This window comes from Artemia sp. Qi Xiang Cuo, chromosome 6, assembly GCF_049724085.1.
Source record: "Artemia sp. Qi Xiang Cuo chromosome 6, ASM4972408v1, whole genome shotgun sequence".
NCBI classification, from domain to species: Eukaryota; Metazoa; Arthropoda; class Branchiopoda; order Anostraca; family Artemiidae; genus Artemia; species Artemia sp. Qi Xiang Cuo.
In genome coordinates this window covers 29544946-29560566 of record NC_142799.1, presented here as the reverse complement: position 1 = coordinate 29560566, position 15621 = coordinate 29544946, and the positions used below count along the sequence as shown (strand labels likewise).

The 15621-nt window shown below is 34.8% G+C and overlaps 1 protein-coding gene across 2 annotated transcripts in view; it reads right to left on the bottom strand.

Moving 5' to 3' along the window:
- Nucleotides 1-5460: 5460 nt before the first annotated feature.
- LOC148951093 (ATP-dependent RNA helicase DHX8) overlaps nt 5461-15621 on the bottom strand; it is a 45436-nt gene continuing 35275 nt past the window's right edge. For both annotated transcript variants that reach the window (XM_089090628.1, XM_089090627.1), the window contains 3 exons: nt 13637-13758; nt 8500-8883; nt 5461-5765 (listed from right to left, as the gene is read on the bottom strand). In XM_089090628.1, coding sequence (XP_088946754.1) covers nt 5543-5765; nt 8500-8883; nt 13637-13758 — 729 coding nt within the window. In that variant the 3' untranslated portion in view covers nt 5461-5542. The remainder of the gene's footprint in view (nt 5766-8499; nt 8884-13636; nt 13759-15621) is intronic.

Here is a 15621-nt window from a genome sequence, read left to right as displayed (position 1 = left end):
AGAGTAATAGAGTCTTAGCTTAGAGTTTTTAGTTTAGAGTTATAGTGTAGTTTAGTTTTAGTTAAGAGTTTTACTTTCGAGTTTTAGCTTAGAGTCTTATCTTAGAGTGGTAGTTTAGTTTTAGTTTAGAGTTTTAGCTTAGAGTCTTATATTAGAGTTTTAGTTAGAGTTTATAGTTTAGTTTAGTTTTAGTTAAGAATTGTAGTTTAGTTTTAGTTAAGAGTTTTTGTTTAGAGTTTATAGTTTTAGTTTAGAGTCTTAGCTTAAAGTTTCAGTTAGAGTTATAATTTAGTTTAGTTTTAGTCAAGAGTTTTAGTTTAGAGTTATAGTTTAGTTAAGAGTTTTAGTTTGGAGTTTAGAGTATTAGCTTAGGGTCTTAGTTTAGAGTTTTGTTTAGATTTATATTTTAGTTCAGTTTTAGTTAAGCTTAGAGTTTTAGTTTAGTTTTAGTTAAGAGTAGTTTTAGTTCAGAGTCATCGCTAGAAGTTTTATTTAGAATTATAGTTTAGTTTTAGTTAAGAGTTTTAGTTTAGAGTTTTAGTTTAGAGTCTTAGCTTAGAGTTTTAGCTAGTTTAGAGTTATAGTTTAGTTTTAGTTAAGAGTTTTAGTTTAGAGTTTAGAGTTTTAGTTTAGGGTTTTAGCTTAAAGTTTTAGTTAGAGTTTTAGTTAGAGCTATAGTTTACTTTAGTTTTAGTTAAGAGTTTTAGTTTAGAGTTATAGTTCAGTTTTTAGTTAAGAGTTTTAGTTTAGAGTTTAGAGTCTTAGTTTAGAGTCTTAGCTTAGAGTTTTAGTTAGAGTTATATTTTAGTTTAGTTTTAGTTAAGTGTTTTAGTTTAGTTTAGTTTTAGTTAAGAGTTTTAGCTTAGAGTTTTAGTTTAGAGCTAAGAGTTGTAGTTAGAGGTATAGTTTAGTTTAGTTTTAGTTAAGAGTTTTAGCTTAGAGTTCAGAGTTTTAGTTTGGAGTCTTAGCTTAGAGTTTTAGTTAGAGGTATAGTTTAGTTTAGTTTTAGTTAAGAGTTTTAGTTTAGGGTTTTAGCTTAGAGTTTTAGTTTAGAGTCTTAGCTTAGAGTTTTAGTTATAGTTATAGTTTTAGTTTAGTTTCAGTTAAGAGTTTTAGTTTAGAGTTATAGTTTAGTTAAGAGTTTTAGTTTAGAGTTATAGTTTAGTTAAGAGTTTTAGTTGAGAGTTTGAAGTTTTAGTTAGAGTTATAGTATAGTTTAGTTTTAGTTTAGAGGCTAGATTTCTAGTTTAGAGTGTGGTTAGCTTAGAGTTTTAATTTAGGCTTGTAGTTTAGGTTTAGTTAGGAGTTTTAGTTTAGAGTTGTAGTTTAGTTTTAGTTAAGAATTTTAGTTTAGAGTTTTACTTTAGCGTCTTAACTTAGAGTGGGTTTTATTAATTTTTTAAGGTTAATTTAGGCTAGGTTACGCACGCGTGCGTGCGTAACCTAGCCTAAATTAACCTTAAAAATAAATAAAACCCACTCTAAGTTAAGACGCTAAATTCATTTTTAGTGTTTTTAAGGTTAATTCATCTTTATTCATTTTTAAGGTTAATTTAGGCTAGGGCTAGTTGGAGGGAGGGTGGAGGGATAGGGTTGAGGGAAAGGTGTAGAACTTGGGGCCCAAGCATCAGAAGAAGTTGTCTGTCTAGTATGCATCTCAAATCATCGTGGTATGCATATTCTCACGATGATGCCATAATAATGCCCCGAAACAGGTCACTTTTAACATCTATCAAAAATCCAATTGATAAATTGAATGTGCTTGAACTTGTTCCAGTTCAATGGAATGAACTTGTTACGATATTGTGACGCTTAACATCAGTTGGGCAATGTCCCAGAAACAGTACATTGGATGTATTTCTAAAATCTTAATATGTTCAATGGCTTGTTGGTTCAGTTGATTAACGTGTCGTTCTTTTACCTTAGGAAATCAAGCGTCTCAAGTTCGATTCCTACATCAAATACAAATTTCATAAAAAATCAATGGGAAGATGCTTAGAATGTAAAAAATCGTATCATTGGAAAAGAAAAATATCATCATTAGAGTATGATAAAATGAAATCAATAAAAAACTATTAAAATAAAAATCCATATATTCATACCATAAAACATTCATACAAAAAAAACATTAAAACTGCCCCGTTGGAATGCAAGGGGAAAGCCCCGTTGGAATAATGATTGAAAAACCATATATCCATACAATAAAATATCCATACAAAAAAAAAAAAAAACATTAAGTAAAACACCAACCATATAACGATACCATGAAAAAAAACCCAACTATGCATGAAAACAGTCATGACTTTTAACAGAAACATGATATTTAACACCAGTACAATGACCAATAAAAATCCATAAACATAACAAATGCATAAACATAAAACCTCCATAGACCTGTCTTCTCTCTTTAATTAATACAGTAATGTCCTATCTGTCTGCTCCCTTAGATTAACATTATAAAGGAATACTGTATATGTATGGCGGGGGGACTGTCTGCTTGGAGATACTGACCGCTTCCTCTAATTAACACTATAAAGGAGTACTGTCCGCTTGTATGGCGGGGGGACTGTCCGCTACTTATCATTATAGCTATATGGGGGGACTGTCCGCTTGTAAGCATTGTAGCTATATGGGTGGACTGCCCGCTGTTAACTGTTATAGCTATATGGTGGGACGCCCCGCTCTTAACTGTTATAGCTATATGGGGGGACACCCCGCTCTAAAAAAAATAAAAAAATAAAAATAAAGTTATTATTTTTTTCCAGAGGCGCTTCATATAGAAGGGGTCGTTGCATAAACTTTAAAGGGGATTCATTCGATTGAAAATCGAGAGTTCTAGTGCCCTTTTTAAGAGTCAAAAGTGATCGAAGGGCAACTAGCCCCTCCCCCCAAGCCCCTTTTCCCCCAAAAACATCTGATAAAAAAAGTGGGGAAGCCATTTTGTTAAAAATAGTTCAAAGATCATATAACAAAAACTCCTTTACGTTTGATCATTTTGTTAAAATTAGTTCAAAGGTCAGATAAGAAAACTCCTGTGGCGAAACAACCTCCTAGGGGCCCGGGGTAGGCGTTGTAAGTATTGCTCTGGGGGCATATATAGTTCTTATGGAAGGGATGCTCTTATAAACTTCGGAGAGGGCTCATATAAATGGAAATTGAAAGTTTTCTTTCATTTTTTAAGAGTCAAGAGATCGGAGGGCAACTCGCCCCCCCCCCCTCCACGCCCAATTGTTCTCAAACCCATCCGATAAGAACTTTGAGAGAGCCATTTTTTTCAAAATGATTCAAAGATCATTTAACGAAAACTCCAGGGTCGACACAATCCTTCAGGGCCTGGGGTAGGCGTTGTAAGTTATGCCTGGAGGGCATATACAGCTGTTGTGGAAGGGATACTCGTATAAACTTCAGAGAGGGCTCATTTGATTGGAAATTGAAAGTTCTAGTTCAGTTTATAAGAGTCAAGAGAGATCAAAGGGCAACTATCCCCCCACGCCCCTTTTTCCCCAAATGTATTAGATAAAAATTTTGAAATAGGCATTTTTTTGAAAATAGTTCAAAAGACAGATAAAAAAATCGGGTGTCAACAAAACCCTCCAGGGTCTGGAGATAGGTGTTGCAAGTTATGCCCCGGGGGCATATATTATTCTTATGGATGGGATGCTCGAATAAACTTCAGAGATTGCTGATATAAAACTTGATGAATTTTATATATTTTGAATAAGCATCAAAATTAGATTCCTTTTGATGTATCTATTGTTATCAAGACTCTGTCCTTATGAGAGTTTTGGTTACTATCGAGCCGCATCGCTCCTTACTTACAGTTTGTTAACACGAACTATTTAATATTAAAGTCATAGGAGGACAGAAAAATAGCAAACCACGCACTGTACAGGGGACATGAAGCGTAATATCACAATCCATGGCACCAATTGGAAATAATTCGTATGTTATAGCGAAAGTGGAAAAGTAAAATTTTCTTATGTAAAATTATTTAGCTTCTGGTGGAAACTTAGTTGTCTGGTACTTTCGTCCAATTTTCCTTAAAGTCCAATAGACACTAAAAATGAAATCTGACTCACTAAATTGGTTACGTGGAAATTTACCTAACCATATACGTCTTCAAAAATTAGGAAAACACAGGTACTCAATTTTAAATGAAAAGATGTTCGATGCAGGTATGCAGTTTTAACCCTTAGCGGGCATCAACTTTAAAAATATAGTACGTGCCTGAAAAATCAGCAGAAAATGAGCAAAAAAAAAGATTATCATGTAGATCAAGGAAATGTAATTTTTCTGATTGCTATCGCAAAGACAGACACAGCCATTAATTGGCAGTAAATTACATAAAAAACAATGACCGAATAATTAAAAACATGTAAGAATATAACCGTAATATCTTGCTTCCAAATAGGAATTGTAAAGAAATACATATGCTATATATATATATATATATATATATATATATATATATATATATATATATATATATATATATGTATATATATACATCATTGATCAGTAAAAGATGTAATCCATACATTAATATGTCTATTATAGAGATTTCTTCACGGTTATACACTTCAAATTATTAGTTAATTGACTTACCTGCGGGATAAAATTTTTAAAAAGGTCATTAAAGTTATCCTATTTTGTTGTATTTATTCCCTTAGTTGACCAATAACACAACAATAGAATCCTTTTTTTCTTCTGATAAAAAAAACATTACTTATCTTACTTAATTTTGACATATTCTCACTAGCCTATATTTGTTCAATAGCAAATGGTTGTACCGTCCGACTGACTGAAATGCTTGAGTCTATGATGTATGTAAATTGGGTTGTACATTCGTTCGGTTCGACTTTGTGCGTAAAAAATAAGTTTCTCCTTCTTTCTCCTCATTATTTAGTGTGGCAATAAAAGGGAGAATTTACGCAAAAAGAAATATCTCAAAAGTTGTATAAAAACCAAACTGAAAAACGTAGAAAATTTCGGTTTTCAGGAATGAATGGATGTAAGAGGGTGCAAGAAGCGAAAACTATTTTCATTTTGACGTACTTGGCAGTAACAGTAATAGGCCTCATAAACTGGGGGGGGGGAAGCTATACGAAAATTACAATTGCGACAATTTTCCAGTCAATTAAATACCTTAATATGAGTGTAAAAATATTAAATAAAAGGAATTTAATGTCGGAAGAACTGGAGGGGGGGGGGCCGCTGCCCCCCGGCCAGGCCTAGAACTGCCACTGTGTACTTGGTACTCTAAGTAAATTTTTCAGAAGTTCGTACAGATTTCGCTGACAGGGAGCTTTGCTAACATTTGCCAAGAACATTTATAATCTTATTTTCGACACTTTTTTTTATCATTCCAATCCATTTGTGAGATAACAAGTGCTCAGTGAATCCAAACAAGTGTAAACGAAGAAATCATCTACAATAATAAAGCAGTAGAAACAATAGCTAAAAACGAATTTTAATATTTACGTCGCAAGATCAATATAAACATCTGTAAAACAAGTAAAATAAAAAGAAGCAGCAAGTAAGATCAATTTCTTCGTCTTCTGATCCGGGATATCCTCCAAGAATTGGGCTCTTCATATTTGTTATATAGAGGTTCAAGCCTTTGATTTCTTTTGAATTTGCTTAACTTGGTTGGGTCAGAGAATCGGAAAAAAGCGGGAGCAAATTCAACCAGCCATTTTGGGTCTATTGTTGTCACTTCCCTCATATACTCCTTTGTTGTTTGCACCAGTTCGTGGTAGACAACCCTGAATAAAAAATGGATGTTTATAGTCTACGAAATATATAAATAGAGGCAAGATAAGACAAAATCAGCGTGGTTTCATTTTGATCTTAGCAATAACCGAGTGGACAAACTAATCTTAGCAGAACCTTTTTAAAATTTCGCCAACACCACCACAGGAAGAATTGCCGCTGATAAAAATTACTACAGGCCTTAAGAACTAGGTCGGTTTCTAGAGATTTCTAAGGAAGTCTTGGAGACAACTCGGGAGAAGGATGTTTTTTGTTCCTTAATATTCGTACCCGGGCTAAGTGAAAAACTTAAAAGAATTTCACAAAGCAATGATCTAAGGGTAGCTTTAAAGAGTAATAATACTTTGGGTAGTTTTCTAAATTCTGGGAAGGATCTAACTTCATTGGGGCAACAAAGTGGGGTTTATCAGATCCCATGTACTTGCGGAAGCTCACATGTGGGACGTACTAACCAGAGTTTGGAAATGAGATTATTACAACATAAAGATTCTATTTCTTCGGCTTTAAAGCAAGATTCTAAGTCTGAAGATTTTACTTCAGCCCTTTCAGAGCATATTTTTAATTTTCCAGACCATTTTTTTTTGTTCGAGAATGTCTCTCTGATTTCTAGGGTTTGGGGTTTAAAGCAAAATTTTGTGAAACACTTGAAATAAAGAAAATCTTATTCAAGAATATTGCTTTGAATCAGGATATGGGTTGAACTCTATCTATGATAATTTATTAAAATCTGACAGAGTAAAGTTCAATTCACCCAATGTAGTTTGACCTTTGTGCAAATGTTATATCATTGAACGCTAATGAACCGAATCCAAGTAGGTCAAAGAGGCTAGCTTCCGCCTTTGCTTTGAAAAGCATTAGAGATTTAAACAATATGTATTTTTATTTGATTTAGTATATAAACTTTGTTCTTAATTATTTTAGTTTAGTTTTACTACTGATGACGGTCACTGTATATGTGACCGAAATATCTGGTATTTTTTGTGAAATTTATTATACACTGTCTATTAAAAAGAATTTTATCCCTATTTTGGACTTTTATTTTATTGAAGCTGGTTTAATTGGTAATTAGCTGGTTTTCACCCCCCCTCCCTCTACCCACAGTATCAGAGATCAAGAGTTTGTCAACAAGTGTTGCTGGTTGTTATAACCAGGGGTATTTAATCCACTGAAATTCAGAAGCTGTTATGTTCGTAAAGTAGAAACTTTTAAGCACACCTAATACAAAGCATTCTTGAGATGCTATTTTGACTAGCGTCTATTTTGACTCGAGACGCCATTTTGACTAAGCTGTATATGAAAGCATTCAAGATCGTCACCAACACCAGAAACATTTCTATATTTTCATCGCCATGCATCTTATTTTTTAGTTTTCTCTGTGATTTGTCATAGGGTTTGATGACATCTACCTCAAACAATTGAAAAAACATAACAATAGACAGGATAAGGCTCCACCAAGATTAATGAATTCATCTTTAACCCTGCAGGGAAAATAAACCAACAGTTTTGACTACATAAAAGTTTTCCTTGACAGATTTGTAGCAAAAACCCAGTTTTTCCAGTTGCACTGATTTTTTCGCTGACTTCCACAGCTAATATACTTTTAGGTTTGAATGTCTAGAATTCACGAAAGGGATTAATTTTCACAGGGTCCCAGAGCACCCCCTCCAAGATTATATTCACCCACACAGGCCAAATTATTACATCTTTCCCAAAGCTGCATGAGGATTAATAAACCTCTTTCCATTGCTTTATATTTTTTTAGATGCCAATGGAGTATATTTAATAAAATATTCAAAGCATAATATTTCATGCTGTTCTCAAGCCGGGCACCCCAAATTCAAACCGTAAATGCTCAAAGCCTGTTGATTGCAAGAAGTGAAATATGAGTTGAGACGGTCAAACTATTTCCGCCATTCAACCATAAAAATGGTTCTTTATTGGCCAAGGAATTAAATATAGAAGAAAAAGAAGGAACTAAAATAAGTTTCAAAAATAAAAAAAAAGTATTTTGATTTTTAAAAAAGACACTAAAGACAGTTTGACGCATGGGCTGGATAGAAGACTTATTTTTCAAACTAGAAACAGTGTATTTAATCAGTGGAAGTACGTTTAAGCCAGTGTGTATAACATCCCGCGTTTAATATCCTAGCTACTGATCCTAGATAAAAACTCACAAAAACTGTTTCCTATAATGACTTATTAAGTTTGAAGGTTTTAGCAAATCAAACTTGTTATAACCAGGCACGTCACTTATGGATCAAGTACCCTCCCCCCCCCTTATCAAAATACTTATTTTTGGTATTATCATTGAAAATTCCATTTTTGGTACTTTAAATGAAAAAAACGTCAACCCCCCCCCCCCCCCAACAAAAAAATCCCTTTCTGAACAAATAAACTCTCAAAAAACAGAGAGAAAATACTATGTATACCCATCTCTTTCTCGAGGCAGGAATCAACATCTTTGAATCCCCCAACAAGAAAATGTGACAAAGTATACAGAAATTAACCATTTCTCAACTCAAACTGACAATTTTCTTAGCTACTTCCAACCCATTTTTGTCAAAATCCAGCCCGGCTTCTGCCAAAACCAATGCCAGGGCTACAGCAGTCACAAAAAAAGCAACGATTGCGACGAGCATATGTTTTCCTTTTGAATTTCAGTGGTTTATTTAATTTCAGAATTTAGAACTTTCCCTGAACTTTCCTGAATTTTTTTTTTGAACTTACCATTCAGGCTGTCTATTAAAAAGAGCACTAGAAGGATGAATGTAAACATTTTGACTATCAACCAATGTCCTATAGCCTTCTTGTGGGTCCTTTTTGGCTGCATTACGAAAGAATCCAGAACAGATAGCCTTCTGCACTTTTGCTGTATTTTTGCCACAGGAGACAACATCCAACTTATGTCTATCCATTATTCCCAAAAGCTGTTTTCGAACATCCTGGGCTCTTTTTAAAGTTCGGATCTGAATAAAGTTTTCGTAGCACCATGCATTTGAAAACTTGTTGTTTTTCCATGAATTATATACGGCAAGAAGGGTGAGATGGTCACCTTCAGGCTGATTGAATTTGGCTTTCTTCTGGTCAGCCAGTTCTTGCTTTTCTTTTGGTCTAAAAAAAAAATATATCATAATAGATAAAAATTATCCTTGCAAAGATAAGGGCGTCGTTAGGAATGAGTTCATTAAAGGTTTTGTTTTGCTAATGTCATTAGTTTCGTAACATTATGTTAGTATTGAAATCTATAATAGATTTCCCCATAAATTGCATTGGGCAAAGCCACATCTATTGTTACCGCCCTTTACTTTAATAATGAGGGCATTTTCAAAGTACTCGTCTGAGTAGAGTTAAAGGGCTACTTTGCTCCTCTTTAGATTGGTCCTCGAAAAGTGTTGTGGTGTGAATATGAACTAGACTTGTCAGTCAGGTATAGTGCTGATGTAGCAATATTATGTATTCCTAAACTTTAACAGATCATTAATGACGGAAGAAAGTAATTTTGGTATAAAACCCGTTTGATAGTTATGTCAAGAGCAACTGAGATGCACAAACTTTGTATCTCATACCACATGTATACTCTGTTGCAACTCAGATCGTTCTGTCCACCAGCCTCCCCCCCCGTTTACAAAGCAAACTCTATTGATTTTCTCTTATTTTATCCGTTATATAGGTATATATATCCGGTATATAGATCCGTTTTCTCTTATATTATTTTATTCCAGCTGTGGTTGAGTTGCTGCATGCAGCATGATTCGGCAATAACGTGTTCAGTACAAAGAGAAATTTGCTTTCAAGCTCCAAAACGCCCTTTCTAAGAGCTGATGGAGAGTTGTCAAAGAGGCCTAACCGTCATCTAAAAGAACTCTAAATTCCTTCCCTAAAAATCAGTAACGGTAGACCAAAGCTCTTGCCAAGGCCTTTGCCGAATTCTAAAATCCGGAAGACGACGGTAAAGAGGTTCTCGATTTCCCTTATCTAAAAGGTTCTGTCCTTGATAGTGTGAACTAGTTCATTCCTAAGGTTCTTCGCATTCAACAGAGTCTTTATGTGACCAAATCCATGGGTGATATTGTCTCTAAGACCTGCAGTGCCGAATTGACTGGACCTATGTTATCGCTTTTCCAGCTATGTTTTTCCTCTGGAACTTTTCCACTATATGGAAATCTGCCTATGTCATCCCTACCCCTAAACCAGGTAATTCAATGGGCATGGGCTCTTATAAGCCTATCAGCCTCCTCTCCTGCATTGGGAAAGTTTTCGAAAAGGTTTCAAATCAATCACTTTATCAATACCTGGAGTCGAATGAAGTTTTAGACGACCGCCAATATGGATTTCATCCAAAGCGTTTCAACGCTTGACTGCTTAATGGCCCAGCACCAGGAGTGGATCAAACTTCTAGGAAAAAGATAAGATATCAGGTTATTGTCATTTGACATTGCCAAAGCTTTCAACAGAGTATGGCCTCGCAGCCCGATGAAAAAACTTTACGCCACAGGAAAAAACTTTATGGTGTCACAGGACATCCGTTTAAGGTGATTGAAAGATTTCTTTCTGACCATTCACTACGAGTTGTTCTTGACAGTTTCAACTTCCTCGAATATCCAACAAAGGCAGGCGTACCCCAGAATAGTAAATTGAGACCTAAACCTTTCATTCTTTATATTAATGACACAGAAGATAACCTTGCGAGTCCTCTGCATCCCTTTGCCGATGACACCACAACATATTTGGTCATCTCGAAACATGATGACCAAATTATAGCCTCCCTGCCACTACAGACATATCTTTTACGAATTGAGAAATGGTCTGATGTCTTGACGGTCAGATTCAATGCATCAAAAACAAAAGAACTGATGATCTTCCGATCAAGAGTACCACAGATACACCCTTACTTAATTTTCTTGAACGAAACTATAAAGAAAGTCAGCGAACTTTGTCTTCTTTATATCCACTCCTCCACAAATCCTCTTAGAATATCCACCTTAATCGGGTAAGAACACCCTGCGCAAGAAAACTGGGGATAACCCTTCGCTGCAAAAATCTTATACCACTCAACTCGATCATACCACAAGGCTTGCATCAGGTTTGATACAGCATCGATGGCTGTTTTCTGCCAGCACTCAAACTTACCTCATTCTCTAGAGGTTTCTCGTACTGTGCCTCCAATTGTCCGATCAATAAGATAGACATGAAGACATACAGCTATGTCCAATTATCCTGAGGCTGACAAGCCGAGAACAGAGTACTCCAAGAACAGCTTCATCCGACGCTGTACTTCGATCTGGAATGATCTTCCTGGGAAAGTTATCCTCAAAAGTGTCTCTGTTGATTCTTTCAAAAGAATATTTGATAGTCATCTAAAAACCTTGATAAAAGATTAGCAGCAAATCGGATATTTAATTGTACCTGGCACCGCAAATTCAGGAATAATAATAAAAAAAATCATGGAGCTTTTACTACTCTCCGCGTTGGTTATTTTACATTCGGATTGTAGAGACAAGTTAAACTTGTAAGGAAAAATAAAAATAAAATATTTGTAGGCATGTAAGGAAAAAAAAAAAAAAAAAACCCTCATTAAATGTCCTTGTTAAGAGTTTTTTGATGCGAGTACGAACTAGACAAGTCAATAAGGCACGATGCCAGGTATAGGAAAAGTTTGTCTTGTGACCTTAGATTACTAGAATATGAGTTTTCTTTTATCTTCATATGGCACTAACCCCCACAAAGGCTCCAGGGCTTAAGTTATGCAAACATTAACTAAAAAAACAAGATGACAAGGATTATATGATTACTCAGCAAAAACTAACAACACTCCAATCAAGCCTGGACGAAAAAAAAAAAGATAATCTAGGTCAACAGCTTCAATCTAGAAAAAAACGAAACACGGCCTATAGTAGCCAAAAATTTCAAAACGTGCACTATAAATATTGTCTAGTGAGAAAAAATCGCCTTTTGCAGCTGATATAAGAATGGTAGCTACTATTTCGATTAGGTTTAATAGTAAAAGTTTACTGCGAAAATATATAGGAATTCATAATGCAAAAAATATATAAAATTTATAGGAATTAAAAAAAAGCCCAGAACCCCTAAAATGGCCTCACATTGAAACGAAAAGTACACCATTGGAATCTCCATCGATCAACAAGGACAATCACTTTTTCGCCTGGGTAGCACTGATGTGTCCTTTTTCTGCCTTTTTTTTTCGTCACCGCTAGCGGTGATCTGGCACATCATGGAAAGCTCTTTAACGGCTCACTTGAGAGAAAATTACAGTATCTACGCATTTTGTTAAGTAACAAAACACTAAATGAAATGTAATTAAAAAAAACAAAAAAACTGTATCTTCATATACCAGATTATATAAAACACGTATCTCTTGACAAGGAATATGACATGTTAATTAAATGATTCTGTTAAACTTTTTAAATGACGTCATATATATCCAAAAAATAGGACTCATTGTTACACGACTTAAGACTGACCTTATGGATGGAGTAAAAGGATATTCGAATATGATTTATGTTATGAATATGAAAATTACTTTATTTGAGGTAAAAGACGACGTACTACTAGGGCACTCGGGGAGTTCAAGGGACATAGATGTGAGAAGAAAGTAAAACATACGCTTGGAGGAATGGAAGATAATTCAAGGTCAAGTAATGGGATATCTCCACAATAATTAGTCTATAGAATGAGCTTTCTTGCTTTATTATAAACCTTAGAAACAAGTTTTCAGAGGAAAGAAAAGTTCGTATCCATATTATTGGGGGTTAAGAAATATAAGACCGGATCAAGCAGTTAAAGAGAATTTTTAAGATTGACCCGGAAAAAATATGCTTAAAATACCAAGACTCCCGCATATTTTAATCAGACCAATGTGACGTCTGAAAGATAGTTTTGCCAATAAGAGCGCCCATGCATCGAATACAATGATATTCAAAATGGAAAACAAGGAATATCAAAGAAGGTGGACTATTGTCGCAGAAAGGTATTATTAAGAAAGACCATGACGAGAATGATAAAAGAGAAGAACAAGTTTCACAATTAATATACTACCCGACAAGATAATTGCGTGACAGGACCAGCAAAATGTCGCGTGCAGTTATTGGCTACCAATACTGAGATCTCCTGAGAACTCCTCAATACGGAGATGGGACAGAGCACCTGCCCCATTTATTGGTCTTGGGACTGTTTTACTTAAAAAAACAAAGAAATAAAGAAAGAGAAGAGGGGAAGGGGGGGGGGGGGTCGTAAAGACAATTATCCTCTAGAGAATCTCAGCTTCCAATGATATTGGTATTTCAAATGGTACACACTATTCAATATTACATATTTGGAATCTGAAAGAGAATATGGTAGCTTGATTCAAAATATTCTTTTTTTTACTTTCACCACAAGCTTTTGAACGATTTCATTTTGAACCTAAAATACTTTTATTGGTTATACGTCATAGTTTAAGGAATGTATAAATATTAAGAACCTGACTTCGACCAAGTCCTATTTTAGAGAAATTACACCTTCCTTAAATGTCTTGGGAGAAAAAATAAGGTGTTATGCGAGGCTCTGGTATCAAGTTGAGAGAACAAAGTTTATAATATTATGTCGACGTAACACAGTAAATGTATTCGAGGCGTAATAATTTCAAGAAAAAAACACAAAAAAGTTTGTTTTTCTTCTATAAACATTACTCCTACTAGCTGTGCTCATTTCAGCTTTTTATTTTCGTCTTAGAATTTGGCTGCATACGACCGGTGGTTGATGCATTAGAATGAACACAAATGAATAACTAATAAGAGGGAAGACAAATAAATCGCAGGATTCAAAACAAGGGCGAAGGGGGAAAAAAGATATAAAAACTAAATACCTATAGAAGACATTTTGCACAGAAAGCATAGACACAACAGTTAAAATTTCGTCTGAGCACATCAAATGAACGGACATAATCAAGATTTTGGCCAAATTAGGCTCCAATGGAAACTCTGCCATCTGCAAAAAGTGAAAAATTATATGTTGAAAAAAAAAGAAAAAAGAAGGAAGACAAGATATGGACAGTTAATGACTCACAAAATAAATAGCTTAAGATAAAAAAAAACTAGACATAAATGCCGATACAAAGTTGGAGGCATTGTTTTTTCTTCTTCTTCCTCCTGTTTTGTTTCCGCTGATAAAAGGCTTCTGGAATTGAAGCCAAAATATTTATACTTTTATTAGTATTATTATTAGTGGAAAAAAAAATCCTTAGACAAGGAATAAATGAAGGCGAAGGTTGATGTTGGGTAATGAACAAAAAGTAGTAGCATAGCCAAGCCCCATGGTAATTCTTCACAGTTAAAACTTTTTTTGGAAAAATAGGAAGAAATACCTGTTAACCAAAATTAGAATATTATAAGCTACAGTGATGACAGAGGTCAATTACATTCTGAAACGTAGGGGCTTCGAAAGACGGAGGATCTGTTAGATATTTCCCACAGGTATATCCCACTTTTTAGGGCTACGATTAGAGTAGGGTTGAGGTTGCTAGGATACGTTTTGAGAATAAAGGATGACAAAATTGCGGAAGATCGTCCTTTTCAGCCATCCAACTTCCCAAATGAGCCGGGGAAAGGTCGTGAGAGATGACCAAAGACAACTACACCTTCAAAAAAGCTACGCCTTCTTAGAATGTTTGTTAAATTATACTAATGTTTTTTTTTATTTATCCCTTTGCTACTAACAACAACTTCATAACTGCAAATGTATGTCTTTTCTATTAAAATTTGTCTCTCCACTTTTTTAAAACAAACATCTGCTTGCAAGTCTTCGCTAGACCAATTCGAACAATCAGATATCCTTTTCATTATCTTCAGTCAGTACTCGAAAATGAACTGCACTTCTCGGGTAAAAACATTTTTATTTAGTATGCCAGGCGCGCTGATTTAGGGGGGGGGGGGACGAGGTCAGTAGTCTCCTAGGATTTTGCTCCCCTCCCTATATTTAAAAATGTATTCTTTTGTATTACTATTTAAAAGAACAAAACAAAGACAAAACAATATTGCAATGTGATTTAATGTGACAACACTGACAAAATGTGGCACTGCCTTAAGAACGTATCAATTTAGAAAAGTCACAATTTGTGAATCATTTTCATAGTAACTTTTACAGAGAAAATGGCTGTCAAATTTAACTAATTTGCTATAATTGCTTATTTCTCTGGTTCAATGTGACAACGCTGAAAAAAAGTGTGACACTGTCCTACAAACTCCATAATTTGAGATAATAAGAATCTTAGAAAATCACCGTTGTCAGGTATGAATCAACCTGCGATAAGTTATCGACTATGTATTACTTTTGTCTTCACTTTCTAAGGGTGGTAAGCATTTTTATAGTTAGCATATTTAGGGCCGTTGGCTATGTCCCAATACTGTTGATCAGGTGGACAAATAACTTATTAAGTTTTAATCGACCATTATCCGCAGGATTATAAAGAATAGAATTTGTTTGCGTTGAAAGCCCATAGGCCATGGCAAAAATATAAAACAAAGAACAATTACACAGAAATTACACAAATCCTAACATAGTCCTATAGAAACCAATCTTTATGACCCATCGCGACATAAATCAATCGTGCCTAACTTCTGACACCAATAAAACATTCGTCCACACACACTCTTATCAACCACTCAAAATCAAAATCATCCATACCAAATACTTCAATTCTCCAATCATTCAGTTCTTCACATTCACACATCAAGTGATATATACCACTTCCATTCAAACCTCCACACATAGGACAAAAATAAGGACCAGTCTTTGAATCAACTTTCCCTCCCGATCAACTTTCTTCTTCGGCCCAGTGGTAAACTATCAGCC